At 32.4% G+C, this 18,951-nt stretch overlaps 1 protein-coding gene across 6 annotated transcripts in view; it reads left to right on the top strand.

Moving 5' to 3' along the window:
• Positions 1-15,147, top strand: part of LOC127729062 (hamartin-like) — a 45,640-nt gene extending 30,493 nt beyond the window's left edge. For all 6 annotated transcript variants that reach the window (XM_052236699.1, XM_052236696.1, XM_052236701.1 and 3 more), the window contains 11 exons: positions 537-1,082; positions 3,150-3,293; positions 3,807-3,973; positions 4,858-4,988; positions 6,111-6,207; positions 7,371-7,466; positions 8,054-8,195; positions 8,834-8,922; positions 9,897-9,965; positions 11,018-11,129; positions 12,395-15,147. In XM_052236699.1, the coding sequence (XP_052092659.1) occupies positions 537-1,082; positions 3,150-3,293; positions 3,807-3,973; positions 4,858-4,988; positions 6,111-6,207; positions 7,371-7,466; positions 8,054-8,195; positions 8,834-8,922; positions 9,897-9,965; positions 11,018-11,129; positions 12,395-12,648 (1,847 nt within the window). In that variant the 3' untranslated portion in view covers positions 12,649-15,147. The remainder of the gene's footprint in view (positions 1-536; positions 1,083-3,149; positions 3,294-3,806; positions 3,974-4,857; positions 4,989-6,110; positions 6,208-7,370; positions 7,467-8,053; positions 8,196-8,833; positions 8,923-9,896; positions 9,966-11,017; positions 11,130-12,394) is intronic.
• The last annotated feature ends 3,804 nt before the right edge of the window (positions 15,148-18,951 follow it).

Genomic DNA, 18,951 nt, shown 5'->3' on the forward strand with positions numbered 1-18,951 from the left:
AATCAGCCCAAAGAAACCTATGGGTCTTCAATGCAGTGTGAAAATCCTGCATCTGGAGGTGGGCTTCAGCTGGCCCCTAAACCATAATGTATACTAGTTCAGTGAAAAGGACGCCACACTAAAGTCTGAAACATACAAATGAACCAAAACACATAAGTCTAGAGGTTCCTGACTTGGGACAGATGCAAAATCGTGGCACAGTCAAACATGTTTTGTGAGATCTCAACCCTCCCACTTTACCTCTATCCAATGTGGTATAAACAAACACACAGCAAAACTCAAAGTAAAATTCAGTATGCATATTGATTTATAATTTGTTGATGAAAAATCTACAGGAAATAAAGTGTCTGATACAGTGATGCAAAACACATCAAAAGTCATGTCAAATTTAAATTAATAAGTTTTTCTTAAGTATATGTTGTTCAAAATTGGATCATGAACATTTTATGGTTGTATGTATCATGTGTATAGATAAACCTTAAATTTTCCAAATACTTTGTGATATAACTTACTCACAGAATGGGTATCTTTTTCAGATGATGAAGTATCTGAAATCACACAGAACCAATCCGAATCAAGGGTACATTTAACAGCTGAATCGGTGGCACAGTTCATGAAAAGTGTTAATCGAATACGATTCAACAGTTTAACAGCAACCAACAATTTAGACTTATACAAACAAGAAAGATACAAAAAAACTAGGTCAAATTCTTGTCCCAGTTTACCGAAATTGTCCTCCGTGGATAATGAGGATAGTGAAGATGAAAACGAGGAGGAATTGTCACGATCTACTTCCATGGTATCTAACTTAAAACGGCAAATCTCACAAACTAGTCAACAAGATAGTCCACAATCATCATTACCTGTTGTTACAACAGTTACTACAGAAACAAGTTCTGTAACTATGACAACATCATCACACATCAGTATTACATCATGTCCAGTGTTTACACAGTCAGACAATCAACCCGTTCCACAATCTCAGAACAGTTTTATGGATGTGATAAAAAATTCTTTGCTGCCAAATTCAATGCACCTGTGCCAAAGATGCAAAACTTATATGGTGTCAGATAAAAACCAGGGTAATTCTTATAATAGATTATTGTACTTCTCTTTGTCTGATACTAGAGAACTTATCAGGGACATCACATTGCGAGGGCTTGATTTTGGTAGGACAACCAAGCCTAAACATGTTTAAGGGAGGCAAAGAAATATTACAAGAATAAATGATAAAAATAGATTATTTATTTGATTTGCTGCAAATTGATATTGTAAAATGTCCGACTATGAAGGTTTGTGCTTATTCCCTACACTCAATTGCCAAAAAGGTTCACATTTTATCTCTTTTCTGATATATTTACCATATTCTATGTACAATTAACACAATAATCTAAACATATCTTTGGGAAAAAAAAGAAAAAGTGAAAAGATTGTACAGTAATATTGCACTGTGTACTTGAATAGCAACTGGTATATAACATGTGGTAGATAGCCTAACCAATTGCGGTCAAATTGGAATAAAAATTGATATTCAGAGGAAAAGATATGAACAATTTGCAAGTAAAAAAACAAAAAAGATAGGTATGAGGACTAACCATGCTAACATTGATTGCATAACACTTAGGCTTTAGGCAATATGACCACTTATACAAAATTTGCATAACACTTAGGCTTTAGGCAATATGACCACTTATACAAAATTTGGATTGCTTTCGAAAGAGTAGGCATATCCTGTATGATGTATATATGCATCAAAGCAGTGATATTTATAGTAAAGATTTTCTTGAAATGACTTAAAAATTAGTATGAGACTATTGCAGAAATGATTGCTTAAAATGTTGTTGTCTTTACCAAATATCTTTTATGCATGATGATCATGATGATGAGTACAAGGACAATACATAGCATGCATTTGTCTCAACATAAGATTTAATTTCATCCAATTAGGAAAAGGCACTGGTACTTTCATATTCATTTCTTAGAATTGAAAGAAAGCACATGTATTTTTAAACGACAGCAAAATTTTTGCGGTCTTATATTGGTATCACGTCGTCGTCCGAAGACATTTGGTTTCCAGACAATAACTTTAGTAAATGTAAATAGAAATCTATGAAATTTAAATACAAGGTTTATAACCACAAAAGGTAGGTTGGGATTGATTTTGGGGGTTATAGTCCTAACAGTTTAGGAATAAGGGGCTAAAAAGGGGCCCAAATAAGCATTTTTCCAGTTTCCAGACAAAAACTTGTGGAACGGTGTATGGATCTCTCTGAAATTATACCACAAAGCGATGGTTATGATTGGCTTTGAGGGGTTATGGCTCAAACCATTTAGGAATTAGGGGCAAAAAAGGGGGAAAAACAAGGGTTTCCTGGTTAATGGACAATTAAAAAAAAGTACAATGCTATGTTTGGATTGCCTCCCTTACACTGCTTTTAAATTATGTATAAAGAAATGTTGTATTGTCGTTAGGTGATTAGCTGTCAATTTGTTTTTAGAAGTTACTATTTAAAAATGCTGATTAAGGAATATTTTATATATTAATTTTAGCCATGATTATGTATGTCATTTTCTATTTTAAGACTTTTATGGTGTTTTTAAATAGGTAATTATGGTTGCAAACTCCATTGAAAATTTCAATTGAGATTATGACCATATCTTGAGGGAAGGAATTTTTTTTGTGGGGAAAAAGGGGGGGGGGGGTAAAAAGAATTGGGGGGGGGGGGACAATTTTTTCTCATTTCAGATTTCAGAAATTAAAAAGAAAATTTTTTTTGGGGGGGGGGGGGGGGGGGGGGGGGGGGTCAATTCGCAACAGCATAGTGTATTGCACAAAAGCAAAAAAAAGGGGGGTAAATTTTTTTTTGAGGGGGGGGGGGGGTCAATTCACAACAGCGTAGTGTATTGCACAAAAGCAAAAAATTGAATATAAATTCAAATCATATGACCAATTCTAAGTTCTTTGACTACAGTTATTCTGTGTCAGAAACCTATTATGTGTCAAATATTTAATTACAATCCAAATTCAGACCTGTATCAAGCGCGAATATTGTGTCCATTTTTGCCCCAACTGTTCAGGGTTGGACCTCTGCGGTCGTATCCAGCTGCGCTCAGCGAAGCAATTTATTCAATTTTATTTCTAATTTAAGGTAAAGAAGTGCCATTGTTTCAATCCCTGTCACCATTAGAACTACTAGATAAACATTTAACTATGGGACGAGAAATTCATGCCAAAGAATTGAGTAAAATTCCTATAACTAGTCAAGATGCTATAAACTGGACACATTTTGGAGGTGAGTACTGTGACTGTTGATTAAATTTATGATGTACTGAAATGTTTCAAATAAACTGATCATTATATCATCCATATGAGTATGACTGGACCATATGAGTATATGCACATAGTCATGACCATACATGTCTGGTTCAAATACTGGTATGGTCTGGGACACAAATACATGTACAATATTATATATTTGTACATTAAAGATAGATAAACATGTATGAGTAATTCAAGTAACCAAGTAATGTTGGATTGGTTGAAATATTTATGAACACCAAAAAATATTTTGACTCTCAAGGTTGATAGGCACCAAAAAAACACTGCCTTTTAATGAAAAACTTCAGTGTTAAAAAAAACTTGGTTATCGGAAAGAAAATTTAAACAAGATGTATGCATTAATTTATAAAATCTGTACAGTTTTAGTTCTCAAAATAAGTTTTTTCTTCACAAATCCTTTCAGATGAAATATTGATTGAGTATAAAATTGATAACACATTGAGTATGTATTAATTAACATTTACAGGTGCCCCACCAGCTGATGAAATCAACATTTTACGAGGCCAGATAATTATGATGGAGAACCAATTAATGTATGAAAGACATAAACGAGAACTGCATAATAAAAGGAATCGTAGGCTACTGAGAAAGATTGCTAATGCTGAAACTCTAGAGGAAAATAATAATGTTATGGTTAGTATAGTCTACCAATTAAGAAAAAGATATCTTAGGTTACGACCTATATAGTAATTACATTCAAATATTTAAAAATTAATGTTATTAAAGGATTATTTAGGATAATTTCGATTTTAAAAACAGGAAATTTATAATAAAACTCTCCATGTTTTGGATTTCCTCCATAAACCTCAGAAAAAGCATGTTATAAGTATGCTGTGGATTCATGTTTTTTGTGGGGACCATTTCTTGTGGATTTTGTGGTTAAAGGCCTAGGTGAAATATTAATTTAAATGTTCAGCCAAGTATCAATTTTCTATAGGCTTGTATGCAGACTTTGGCAAATCCACAAATACTCAACTTTTCCTCAACCCACGAAATAGATAAATCCTCAAAATATGCTGCAGCAAAATATCTACTTATACATCTAGCTAGTATGTTTTTTTACTGATATCCAACTTTAAAGATGCTCTTGTAATTGTTCCAATATAAATTGTGCTAAGGGTTACCTTAATGGTCTACTTCATGTTATAGTAGTTTGATTGGACATTGATGGGAGATGCATATGTACATGTATGTACTCATCTTTGATCTTACAATGAAAAAAGGGTCATGTAGGAAGTGGATCAGTCTTCAGTTTTCTATATAGTGTTCTGTGGACTGATGTTTTTTTTCTCGTTTTTTTTGTCTTTTTTTGCCATGATTTTTGATTGTCTGTTTTTTGGTGTCTTCCCCTTATTTTTGAAAGATTTCTCAGCTCAGGTGAATCATACAACAGTCCAGCTTTTTCTACAAAAGCCAAACGAACTTAGGAAAAAATCAAGTTATTTGAATTGGGTCTAATGACTAAAAATCTTTGCATAAAGACATCCATTTATAAATAATCTATTCTTGAATTACAGGCAGGACAAATCAACATACTTGAGACAGAAATACAAAATTTTAAGATTTCAACAAAATTATTACAAGATGAAAACAGAAAGTTAAAAGACCTACAAGAGAGTAATGAGTATGAGATGCTAGTCAAACTCAGGTAAATTTATACATGATCAAGTCACTCAGATATTGTGACCAGTTTATAATGAAGGCTGCCATTCATTTACCAAAACTCAATTCTCAGCTTTGTAAGAAAAACGTACATGAAAGGGTTGGGACGTTGAATGTAAACATGCAGAATTTAATGCATATTGATTTTCTGTTTGAAACTTTTGTTATGTTAAATTTGAATTGATGCAGAGTTTCAAAATGTTCAGCCATGTTTTGATATTTTAAATGAGCTCATTGATATATAGTATGCATGTTTTTGTGTGTGTTAGGAAAACCCAACATGTAAGTTACAATCTAATAACTTTGAAACGTTATAAGGGCGTAATTGTTAACCTTTGTCACATCGTCAGCTTTAAACAAAATCTGCTTATATATAGAATAGAATATTAGAATACTGTATTAAAACCAATCATGGGCCATTTCTGACCTACCGGTATACAATGTAAACAATTAGATTTTTATCTCATGAATAAGAAAATGTCAGTGAAGTTTCATAGGCTGTTGCAAGTTTTGTTGTAGCTCTTACCTTTTGTTACATAAAAAATCCAAAACAATTCAATTTTTAAGTCTGAGCCTTTACTCTTGACAATAGACTTAAAGATCATGTATGATTCTGAAACTAAAGGGAGATTCTCGGCTACAAACTCATTGAAAAGCTAAAGCCCAAGATGAGATGTAGCTGAGAAACTTATTTTGAGTTTGAAAGACCATAAAGATAATCTGTTTATCACTATTTTCCTAGGTACTGTTCTAACATTAGCTCATGACGTCATAACATTTTTAATTCACTTAGTGTAAATTCAGAAATTATTGCTAGGTTTTTATCAATGCGAATAATGCGACTGGTTGAATATCGCAATAATAAGAACTCACAATCTGATATCTGATTCATATATCTGTATGCAGGTTTTCCTGAAATCACAATAATTAATCTCGCATTTTTATCCGTTTTTCAAACATCTCAATAATAAATGCATGCAATAATTTCTGAATTTACAGTAACTGAGAAAACCCATCTTAGTATAGTACAAAGGTAGCTTGGGTTGAAATTTATCACACAGAAAGGACAGAAAAATGTCAAAGAAAATGTTATTATATGTTTTTACAGAAGTTGTTTGCAAGAGAACTCCGATCTGAAGTCCACTAAAACTGAACTTAACACTTTACTAGTAAGACAGAGAGAAGAACAAGATGCTTTAAAAAAGGTAGTACTATCTTCATCAGTTAAATCAGTATTGTTAAACCCTATGTTCAATACCATCAGTTCTCCACCTGCCTTTGTTTGTCTAATACTGATAGATTATAATCTGTTGTTTCTGTTCATGCATAATGGGACATGAATCATCTGTGCATACAGAATTATTGCTAATCCTGACAGTAACTTGCAAATTTTTACGAAATTTCACTAGCATAACTTACTCATTTTGAGTAAAACCAAAACATCTGGTAAGGAGGCTGAAAAACCAAGAAAAAAGTAAAGCAGAAATATGGCTCTTTTAATTAGATTATTTTGAAATGTTATTTTATTGCAACATTGCAGTGTATCCCAGTACAAAAGATATTGTTGTTAGTGGTCTCCAAATGTATAATTCCTTCCAAAACTGGAATTGCATATTTGGATCTAGCAGCAATATACGGTACATCAATGCAAAATAGACTGAACTGTGTTCCTGTCACTTCTTCTGCTGCAGTCAACAATATGCAGCAGGTGCGAAAGAATATTAAAATTCATTGTTCAGGAGTCAGGATAGAATGTGAACTTTAGATTATTTTGTAGTACCTGCTAGCTATATACAGTAAATAGATAAAAACTTGTACCTGTCCCTAGTCAATGGTTGTTTTTTGGCATTTTTTTATGAAAGTAATGTTAATAATTTTCTCAACAATAAATTTCAAATGTGCCACGAATCCTGAATCAGAGAAATATATATGAGTGTCCTGTATGCAGGTAACCAGCTAACCAATCAAAATAAAGAATACTCGGAACAATTTCTTCCGAGCAAAATGTGAACAGAGATCCATGTGGTAATTGTCATTTTTTTTATGTCCCACCTACGATAGTAGTAGGAGCATTATCTTTTCTGGTCTGTGCGTCCGTTCGTTCGTCCGTCTGTCCCGCTTCAGGTTAAAGGTTTTGGTCAAGGTAGTTTTTGATGAAGTTGATGTCCAATCAACTTGAAACTTAGTTCACATGTTCCTTATGATCTTTCTAATTTTAATGCCAAATTAGAGTTTTGACCCCAATTTCACAGTCCACTGAACATAGAAAATGATAGTGTGAGTGGGGCATCTGTGTACTATGGACACATTCTTGTTATCAATTTTTTAAAACTCAAAAGTTTCACAATTGCACATACATTCTTTTCAGAAATTACAAGAATCTGAGAACAAACTATTTCACAATCAGCAGGAAATTTCTCACTTAAAAGAGCAAGGAGAAATAGCACAGAAACTCAAAGATCAGGTAATGTATCTGAGTCATAAAGAAAACAAAAGGTTGGCTATTGTGTCTGTGTAATATCAAATATTGTGTCCATGTGACACTGAAACTATAAGGTTCAATTATTGTATCCATGTGAATAATTACAAGGTGAACTTGTCGGTCTGGAAGGCTTCATCTTTTATGGAAAAGGGATAATGTTAAGTTTATATCATACCTTTAGTAAAATCTTTATAAAGTTTATATAATACCTGTAGTAAAATCTTTATAAAGTTTATATAATACCTTGACTTAAAGACTTTTCAACATACAAATCAATCCTGATAGGTAAAGCAGGTGTGACATTTCAGCGTGTGGACACTTCTTATTGCATCATCAAGTACAGTCAATTTTCTTTCTGCTGTTACATTTATTGGAGAATAACATACATGTTATGGAAATGTTTATCAACATATATAGAATGGGATCACGGCCCATAGAATGTTTACCTTAGACAATGCTAGAATATAATCAAGACTGAATCACCTATAGAAATTTAGATGCAGTTGCCTTCAAAGAGCCATGGATAACTTTTTATTGAACAGTCCATATTGAAATCTTTTGTTTTATAGATGCTGCAGACCCATAAAGAATTGATGTTGATGGGAGAACTGCAACAAAAATACCAGGAAAATATCAACATCAATAAATACAGGAATAACAAACAACCTGAACATGATATGGTAGTCTCTACACTTAAGGCTGAAATTAAAGGTCAGTATACAGGTTAATCCTCTTATGCATTCTATCCATTTGTCTATTTGTCATTTTTGATTGTTATTACACACTTTTAACACAAGTTGTTTCCCTTTGCCAATTCTAGACTGGTCCCAAATAGGACAAATTGGTTTGTCGATTTTGATTCTGTTATTTCACACTTTTAACATCAGCTGTTTCCTCTTGCCAATTATAGACTTGTTCTAAACAGGTAAAATACTGGATTCTGTCCATGCAATGCATGATAAGCTGAAAGCAATTTCAAGAACTGATTATTTTAACAGTATTACAAGTGCAGTGAATCATGAGACCATCTAGTTGGATAGGAATTCTTTATTGATACTTCAAGTGTATTATATAAACTTCTGTCTTACAAACAAACACATACTTTATTGTCTTGTAAATCATAAAGATTTGTGACAAAATTATCATTAACAGAGAGAGAAAAACCTATTAGTCTGTTCAAATAGTATTTGAATAAACAAAAGTTCCCTGTCCTCTGTTCTAATGTTCATTCAATAAAGGATCCTTTGCCTTCCACTTATGATTGTTTGATGGGCAGAGAATTTACATTTTTACTAGCCCAGCTCGATCCTGATTATAAATACTCATAGTTTACCATTTGTTATTTACAGTTTTACAAGCCCAGCTGGATCGTGATTCCTTACAATTAACAGCTTGTCAGCAAAGGATTGTAGAACTAGAAGAAAATGTCAAAAATAAGGTAATTATTAGCAGATATATTTTCAATTAAATCTTTGAAAGTTTCAGTTGTTTCAATAGCAGTTTTTAGTTTGAAAGTTTGTAAGGTAATTTGCTAAATATAGATATTAACCATATCTCTTCATTTTGTAGAGTCATCATACAGGTCAGTGTTCTCCCCAGATGTTTCATTTAGCATCCTTGTAAACAGGAAAATTTGAAATACCATCTTGTTTCTAAAAATTATAGCATCACAGCCATAACATAATCTATAAGAAAACCAATTCAGATAGCATCACATTACCATGGTGCTAAAAGTCCCTGGGGAGAACACTGCAGGTCTGTGCCTCTATATGTGTCCAGTCTGTTAAAACTAAATCAAAAGTAGCTTTATTTAGTATGCTTTCTCAGGGGAATACAGAGTTTGCAGGATAAAAATATAAAGATGGATACTGAGATACAACTGATTGATTGATTGATTGATTGTTTTTGCTTTTCTTCCAGTGGCAAATATTTTTTGCATGTTCAGGAAATGAACAAATTTACAATTAATACAATGAATAGGTCCTGAAATAGGGATCGCCTGGGTTGAAGGACAGGAAATTCTGAATGCCACTGGAAAACTAGGGTATATCAGATAGGGACACAAATTAACTCTTAGCAACAGGCCATCTGGGTTCTTTAACTTGCAGAGAGTGTGGCACTCTTTCTGCATGAGGCAACAGATTTAACAGCTTCATTTTTTCTTAACATGGATGTGAATTTATACATCCTGTACAGCCATATAGACACCCCACCTTGACAAGGGTTTATTGTCGGTCTTAAGAAGACCAAGGTGACCATATTTCTATACCCTAAACATCCTTAGGGTACACTGAGGTACAACTAAAGATAATTGTGATATTGCCTCTATTCCCCAGCAGTGCCTTGACATATCAGATATCTTGTATATATTTTATTATAAAAATGGTAAAGTCATCTTATTTGTAAATGCAGGATGTATGGGTAACAGAATTAAAAAAGAAGTTAGAAGATGTGAAGATCAGTCAGGAAGATGAAATAAAGGTATGGATGGTACAAGTTTCCTGCTTCAATATTTCTGTAAAAATGCCCAAAAAATTGGTGAAAATTCAAAATCTTTAACCTGTTTTTTTATAAATGTTTATGAAGTATTCATTTAAGGTATCGGCATCATAATCAAAATACCTGATAGATATTGTTTTTTATGCCCCCGCCGTAGGCAACAGGTGCATTAAGTGTTACCCTTGTCTGTCCTTCCGTCCAGCCGTCCCATTTTTGTTTCTGCACTCTGACAAGTTTTCCTAATCCAAATTTTATGAAACACATTCACAATGCTAAGAACCAAAACTTGCAGACAGAGTTTGAATTTGGGCAGTGAGTCACTTTCTGTTCTCGAGTTATGGCCCTTTATAACTTGGAAAATTGGACATTTTTTATTGCGTTATCACACTCTAACTTAAGTTTGCTTCATCCAAATTTTATGAAACTCATACACAATGCTAGCAACCACAACAGGCAGACAGATTATAAATGTTGGCTGTTTATCATTAACTGTTCTAGAGTTATGCTCCTTTACAACTTGGAAAATTTCTAATTTTTCAGTTTCCACATTACAACTTAAGTTTGTCTCATCCAAATTTTATGAAACTCATACTCAATGCTAAGAACTGCAACACACAAACAGAGTTCGAATTGTGGCATTGAGTCATTTTCCATTCTAGAGTTGAGCCCCTTTTTAACTGGAAAATAGCAAAGCTTGAGCGGCGGCATTCGTGTCCTCAGACACATTCTTCTTTTATTTTTAAATAAATCAAAAAGTTTTTCTCTGTTTTTCAAAGATATTGTCTTTGTTATGAGAATGATAAAAACCTATTTTAAATCCTCCAAAGGAATTTACAAAAGGGATAGTGTATCCTTAATTTTCAAAGTTTGACTGAACTCACTACATTTTCTTTGAATAGAACATCGGGATCTATTTAGATAACCATGTCGTCAATTATGGTCTAGATATTTGAAACAAATCCCATATTAAATAAGGTTTTACTAATGTGTCATTGGCTGTTTATGTACAATGTATGTGTAATTTTTATTTAAAGTCAATAGAAGATAAATACCAGTCTGTAATGAAGATTAACCAAGGACTTGAAGGAAAATTGTTACAGTTATACAGTCAAGTGGATGAACTGAGACGTCCCACACAAACCAAAGGTAAACATCATTTTCCTTTTCGCCAATTCCATGAATAGTGATATGTCATAGAGAATTACACTTGCCTTCCTATATAGATACGTACAGGAATATACAAATAAGAAGATATGATTGCCAATGAGACAACTGTCCACCAGAGACTAAATGACTTAGAAGTTAACAACTGTATGTCAACATATGGCTTTCAACAATTAGAAAAACCCAACAGCCTTCAATAAAAACTTCTATCGCATTGTAAGCTATAACAGCCCCGAAATGACAAACGTAAAACAATTCAAACGAAAAAAACTGATGACCTGATTTATGTACAAACAAAACAATAGATGAAAAAACAAATATGATATACAGCAACAACCACTGAAAGACAGGCTACAAGGAGTTTAACATGTTTTCAGCTTCCAAACCATCCCCCTAACCTAGGACAGTGATGTATCAGTACAGCATACAGAACAAACTATAAATATCAGTTGAAAAGGGCTTAACTCATCAGATCGATAACACAAGAAAACTAACAAAAACATAAAAAGTACAGATCTGAGATTACTCGCAGTTACTGAAAGCTAGTTCAAAGCCAATAACAACTAATAAAAAAATCTGTATCTAAGACTAAAGTATCAATCAGTGCACATCCAACATCCAAAAGATTTAGTATAAAGATGTCAGTAACAGTCAGAGAAAAACATGACCTGGTGCAATGCCAAAATATAGGTATCAACAGACTGCAGGACTGTGTGCATGTAATATTTACAACCAGATGTTATACAACAGGATATACAGATGTTGTTGTTTTGTATTATTTATATTTCTTTTAAATGATGATAATATATCAATGATATTTCACCACTGCAAAATTTATGTCTGACTTCTTATAAGTTTTGCATTTAGATCTGTGTGGAAGCTTCTTGACTTTTCATTAAATGCAAGGGCAACACCAATTATTTAACCTTGTATGCTCATCAAAAGTATTTTGAGTACCAAGTGGAAGTCATTAAGGATAAAATGTATAAGTGTTCAAGTTTATGCAGAAAAATTGACCATAGAAATATTCTAAGAAATTTCAAACTTGTTAGGTGTAAATTCTACTTTACAAGTTTACCCAGTAATTGAGAATTTTTGCATTGTATTATTGAAGTAAAATAAATTTATATTTCATTTAAACAACTTTGAGTATGTAAAACGTTAACTTATTTACTGGTCAAAAATAACAAAAATGGTCTAATAGATACTTCTAAGTTTTAATACAGCATTTTAAAATTTGCTTACAGGTGCTTCATTTTCTCCTCTACATGAATACGTTGATTCCAGTAACAATAGAAACAGAACAGAATCAGATCCTAGTGCTATGGAAATAGCTCCCAAACAAACTGTACAAACTGTATACAAGTTTCATAGTGTTCCAGCAAATGACACATTCAACCCGTCCCACACAGAAACTCACAATGATATCCCACACAGTGTTGGTGCAAGGGAAATAGATGGAGCATCTTTAGTGTCTAAAGAATCCGGAATTGAACCTTGACATTTTTAATCTTTGTCAGAATTTTTAATCAACTGGTCATAACAAAGATTTTCTAGGTACCAATTTTTGCTGAAGGTGCTTATTTATCAAAATGTATTGAGTATGCATTACATAGATATTTTCAACAAGAATGGAAAGCCATAGCATAAATACTTACAAACTTTAATTACTGTTGATTAATTTGTTTTTTGTGGATTGAGGAATGCCTGTATTTTGGTGGATATTTGATTTCGTGATTTTGCCAAAGTCTGCATACAAGCCTTCAGAAAATATATACTTCGTTCAATATTTAAACATGGTTTACCTAAACCAATGAAAATTTGCATGCAACTTATAATTATGAATGTACAGTATATATTTTTTCCATCAAGCTTAGCTAACACTTTCTGTAATATGACAGTATTTTCACCATCATGTAGCTTATCAACTTGTTATTGTTTGTTTTTCAGTGGCAAATATTTCATGCATATCCAGGATGACAAGAAACTTGTGAGTCAAATTGCAAGTTATATTAATTTCTGTTTATAAGGTGTACTTATGTGAAAAAAAGATATACCTTTCATCAGGATCTGATATTCTCATGCTTTAGGGAAATAAAGAAAAAATATTATATTACTCTAAAAAGACAAATATAGTTTGTTAAAAACTTTCCTTTATATCATTGCAAATCATGAAAGAAAATTAAGAGTCCCCCATCCACTCATTAATAATTTGCCTGATTAAATGGTGGTAGAAATGGGAAGGCCATGTTTGATTTTCTCAACTGACTTTTTTAATATATATTTTTTTTATATTTCTCAAAAGGAGTTATACTGTCTGTATGGTATCAATATTATTACAGTGGCATCTTTAACTTTTAACTATTTATACTTTAAAAGTTTGTCTAATTTAAAACATTAGGCAATAAACATTGTTACAGATTGAATATATGAAGAGATTTGGATATAAATTATATTCATTGTATTACATAAGGTGTTGCAAAAACTGAATAAGGTTCTCCTGGTGTCTTCTTCCATCTTGGATTGTAAAATAATGAAATGTGAAATTTAAGAGAGAAGAATGTAGTTCATTTGTAAAACTGTTCTTGTTAATATAGAAAATTATGTGTTTTATCATAGTTTTAGGACTGTTTTTTACAATAACAAATTTCAATTTTTTCAACTTTGCCATACAAGGGGAGATAACTCAGATTATGTAAGATGTAGAAGGAATTTACCTATTTTGTTTTGTAGCAAGAAAACGAGTCCTGTGACCCCAATTTTTACTTTTTCTTTTCTGAAAGCACATTATGAGAGCTATGTTCTCATATTTTATCTTAAAATTCTATCATTAAGTTTTCTTTTTATCACACAAAATTTGGTTTTCCATGCATATTCTATACAAAATCTGGCAATTTTGCACATCCTGTAGTGTGAAAGAAAGCCCTGTGACTCATACTTTTTATTTTATTTTTGAAAAAAGCATGAAATAATTTACATTTTGCCAAATTATTAGAAAATTGTATAAAGGAGTAGGTCCGGTAAGGACCGATTTTGGCCTCAAATTTCAGGTTCATTTGATGAAAAATTTTGGACACTTTTTAAACACTTAAGTGTCTACTTGAGTCGATTCATGTAGTTTATGTGAAAGATTTGAACTGATTCAGTCATTAAAGACGCTCAAATTCAAGCTTAAATATGAAAAATCTGTCAAATATGCCATAATAGGTCACTTTTCAGATGTTTTTTGTCAAAAATGAAAGTGGCCGCATCCGTGTTCACTCTCAACCTTCATATATGTTATGTATTATCATAAAATACAACATACATTTAAATATTAAGAATGAACACGAATGCGGCCACTTCCATTTAAGACGGAAACTGTCTAAAATTTAACTCAAATGCTTAAATTGTGAAGATTTCAGTAATTTAGCACGACTTATTGATGCTAGTGCCCGATATATGTGCATTGTATTGTCAAAAACAGCCTATAGTTATGTAACATAAGTATTCTACTTTCAAATAAATAGCTAAAAGTTTACATTTTAACAATTTTGTAAAACTGCTATATTTTGGGTCCAAAAAAGGGTCTTACTGGACCTACTCCTTTGAATTTAGATCCCCCACCTTTATTAAGTATTATTTTCCTTTTTTTTAAGTCCTATTTTTCACTCAGTTATTCAATAGAGTACATGTTTGAAAAAATTAAGAACTTAAGAGAGTAATCAATATTAACCTAAATATCTGAGTTCAGGTATAGCATATGATGGTTTGTGCTTAAAGGCCATGTATTTTTATCTGTGTAATGATCTGATGGTTTCAAGAATTTGTTTTGAGTTGAAGATGCAGCTGAATGTGAATGATTTTATCTTATGACATGATGCTCTGAAGCATCCTGGATTATTTTAAATGATTTATACAATGTGTATTGGTTAGTGCTATACCAGTGAACAGTCCATGCTAGTCCATGGCATGTGTGATTATTTATTTGAAAAAAAATATTTATTAAAATTAAGTGCCATATGTTGTTCAAATATATTTTTGAAATCATTGAGAAATTTTATTGAAAGTGGAACTATTTACCTTATACAGTTGCATTGTCTTTCTTTGGAGAATGTATGGAGGGATATTGATGGATGCTTAATGTCCAGCTGCAGATATATAAAAAAACAAGGAGATGTGGTATGATTGCCAATGAGACAACTATCCACCAGAGTTCAAATGAAGTGGATATATATTACAATACCCGGTGAGCCTCGCTTTTCTCTGTTTCTAAAGCTTGTCAAATAAATTTTATATTTTCCTACACTGTACGAATATATTGTTAATATCCTATAATTTAACATTGAGTTTAAACTTATAGTTTTTCCCTTCCAAATCATTGTTCAAAGAAATCAACATGATTTAAACATGGACCACAATGAGGACCCCATATTAAGCTGTTACTTAAACAGTAATTTGAATATAACCATCATTCACAACAGAAGCAGGATACTAGGAGACTATAAATGTCTAGTATATGTTTATGGGTTCATGTTATCTGCCACCATGTATTTGTATAGTAGAAAGGTCGATTGCAGGATAAAAGCAATTATAAACCACCATACAGCTTTCTACAATGAGTAAAACCCATACTGTATAGTCAGCTATTAAACATGACATGCATCTTCAGCACATCAATGGAATACACGTGCTTTGAATTACTAAGTCAGATTTTAAATGTGCTAGCTTACAAGGCAAATGTCCACAAGATGACATCTTCTTACCTGAGCATATGATAATAACTCTAAATGACTATCTATACTATTACATGTCACTTGTTTAGCAGAGGAGTAGAACATTTTCATTTTAAGTCTTATTAAGGTGACTTAGTATGACTATCAATGTGACAATATGGATGAGAGAATAAATAACTACGTATTATTACATTATTATCATGAATTAAGCCTTCAACTATGAGGAGTGACTTAACCCCTTAGATAATGTATATTTGTATTTTTGTCCTTGCTTTCACCAAGATCAACCAGATTCGTTTGAGGTAGAAAGGCATATATACCTTATGGTTAAGTCCCCCTGTAAAATAAAGGCAAACTTCTAATGGACAAAAGTGAACATTTAGGATGTAATTACAGCAGTATGTAAAATATTAATTGAAGATTATATGTTTAGATACAATTAAGATTTAAGAATACTGGTAAGCTAAATCAGAACAAAGAGCTAGGGCCACTTTCCATTCAATTATTTCACACTATAGTCATTTTTAAAGCCATTCTGTACTTAAATTCACAGTACACAGCTAGCTCCATAAGTTGGAACAACAGTATAAGATGACATATTTCTGAACCTGTTGATGAAATTGGGTTTCTAACAATAGTATGGCTTAATTCTAAACATATGACCAAAGTATGAATGACATATGATCAGAGGCGGATTTAGAGGGTTTTTCAGGCCCCCCCCCCTTTTGTGGGAAAAATTTGGTTGATTATATAGGAAATCACTGAAGCATGACTGGAGCGGGCCCCCTCATAAGCAGTCAGTGGGCCCCCTCTTATGAAAATTTCTGAATCCGCCACTGTATGATGGCCAACAAAACTGCAATTTTGAGTATTTATTAAAACAATATCGTAAATGGTTCTGCGGAACCCTGTGTATTGCCTGCGATAACTACTTTCTGTGTAAAACTGAAGGCGAAACCAAAGGCATATCTAAACTCAATAAGTCGAAAATAAATTGACAATGTCATGGTTAAAATCGAAAAAAGATCGAAAGATAAATAACAGTAAACAAACACACAACATAAAAAAGGTAAAATAAAAAAAAAATACCGAACCTCAAGGAAATTCAAAACGGAAGTCTCTTATCAAATGACAAAATCAAAATCTCAAACACACCAAACGAATGGAAAACAACTGTCATATTCCTGAGTTGGTACAGGCATTTCCTTATGTAGAAAATGGTGGATTAAACCTGGTAAACCAAAGGATGAACAACATGAACCCAACCAAAAAACGGGGGTGATCTCTGGTGCTCCTTTAAAAGTGTAAAATACTGTCCATTTATCAGTAAAAAACGGTGAAAAAAAATCGAAGGATTTTTTTTCAGACTTCAATTCTTGATCTCGAGGAAGCTTCTGTCCTAGTTTCATAACATTACATGAAGGTTATTATTGTCGAAAATAATAAATCCCAGACTGTATGTACCGACTTTTAACTGCCAAAACACTAAGCCAATTATCAATAAAATACGGACAAATGAAGAACTTTCTTTTCAAAATTTTGCTTCAGACATCATCTCTTTAATCATAAAAGCGTCTATCATAGTTTCATTAAATTCTATAAAGGTTTGACAAAGTTATTGATGTTTACAAAAAACTGTAACTTTATGTAAATTACAAAAAAAAACGAAGTCCTTTGATCTGTAAAATGCGAAAAAAAATATTTTCAAAATGTTGCTCTGATTACTGAGTATTTTTAACTCAAAACAAAATTTAAAAAAAAGTTATATGAATATATTATATGCCAGTACTTTTTTTCTTAATACTGATTTTTACCCTGTGAGAGTAAAACAATACAGGGAAAATTGGCATTGTCTCTTTCGTTACAGAATTCTGCGCTATCAACAACCGTGAAATTACGAGTTCTAGCAAATTTTTTCGTGTTTTAAAATGCATTTTTGTGACGTTGTCATGAAAACCTCGTGCTGTCATGAATAGAATTTGATATTGGAATGTTTAGCGATTGCTTTCAGCCAATTAAAAGTACGGATTCTAATGGAACATACACACATGCAATGTAATTGTTTTGTATTGAGTGCATATTCATGCACTTCCTGGAGAATGAGAGAATATTTTACACCTTGAGTTAACCAGGGTATTTCAAATAAAAATATGAATCTTATATTTCTAGCTAATTTGGTTCGATATGTGCGTGTTTGCAGTGTCGTCTGATTTATACAAAAAGGATAACGATATCGTTAATGGGTGAAAACTATAAATACAATTTAACGCAACTATAGAAATTAGTTGGAAGTATGATTCCAGTTGCAGGAAATTCCCGAATTTAACAAAAGGCGTAACAGTTAAGGAATTATCCTTCAAATCTTACTTTTAGGCTTCTTATATTTTTAGAATAAACACCAATTAACTAAAATAGTTTTAGACAAGATCCAAATGTATTTGAAATTTATAGTTTTTTTGAACATTAGAAAAATCGTGTCTTCTTTTAGTATTTATGAGTTTGAACTATGAAATACATGCAGTCACTGATACTAGAATGTAGAACTTTTATGTAGCATTCTTTTATAGGATATAATATGATAGGTTTGTTTGTTGTGTGTTTTTGTTTTAAAATTACATCATTTTTGTCTCGCCTGCTACGAAAGTCGCAGTATCCGAGACATAGGTACAATGTATTACTATCCGGCGCGGCGGCGGCGTAAACTATTTGTTCAAAGCAGTTTATATTTATGAAGGAAGAAAACCTGGATGCTTCATATCTTGTATGCAGATACCTTATGTTACGAAGTTTCTGTCTGTCATATGGCCATTGTCCTTGACCTCATTTCATGGCTCAGCGTCTGCTTGTAAAAAAAAATAGTTTTTTTGTCATGTGAATTTCTCACTTATTATGAGTAATATTATAACTATATTTGGTATATGGGTTCCTTGTAGTGTCCACGTGTCCGTTAGACAGAGTTCACCTGACCTGGACCTCATTTCATGAATCAGTGATCATTATTAGGTCAGTTTCTCAGACACTATAATCACTAGATCAACTATGTGTGGTGTATGGAATGATTGTAAGGGGTACATGTCTGTCTAGCAGGT

Source organism: Mytilus californianus, unplaced genomic scaffold (assembly GCF_021869535.1).
Source record: "Mytilus californianus isolate M0D057914Y unplaced genomic scaffold, xbMytCali1.0.p SCAF_2, whole genome shotgun sequence".
Taxonomy (NCBI): domain Eukaryota; kingdom Metazoa; phylum Mollusca; class Bivalvia; order Mytilida; family Mytilidae; genus Mytilus; species Mytilus californianus.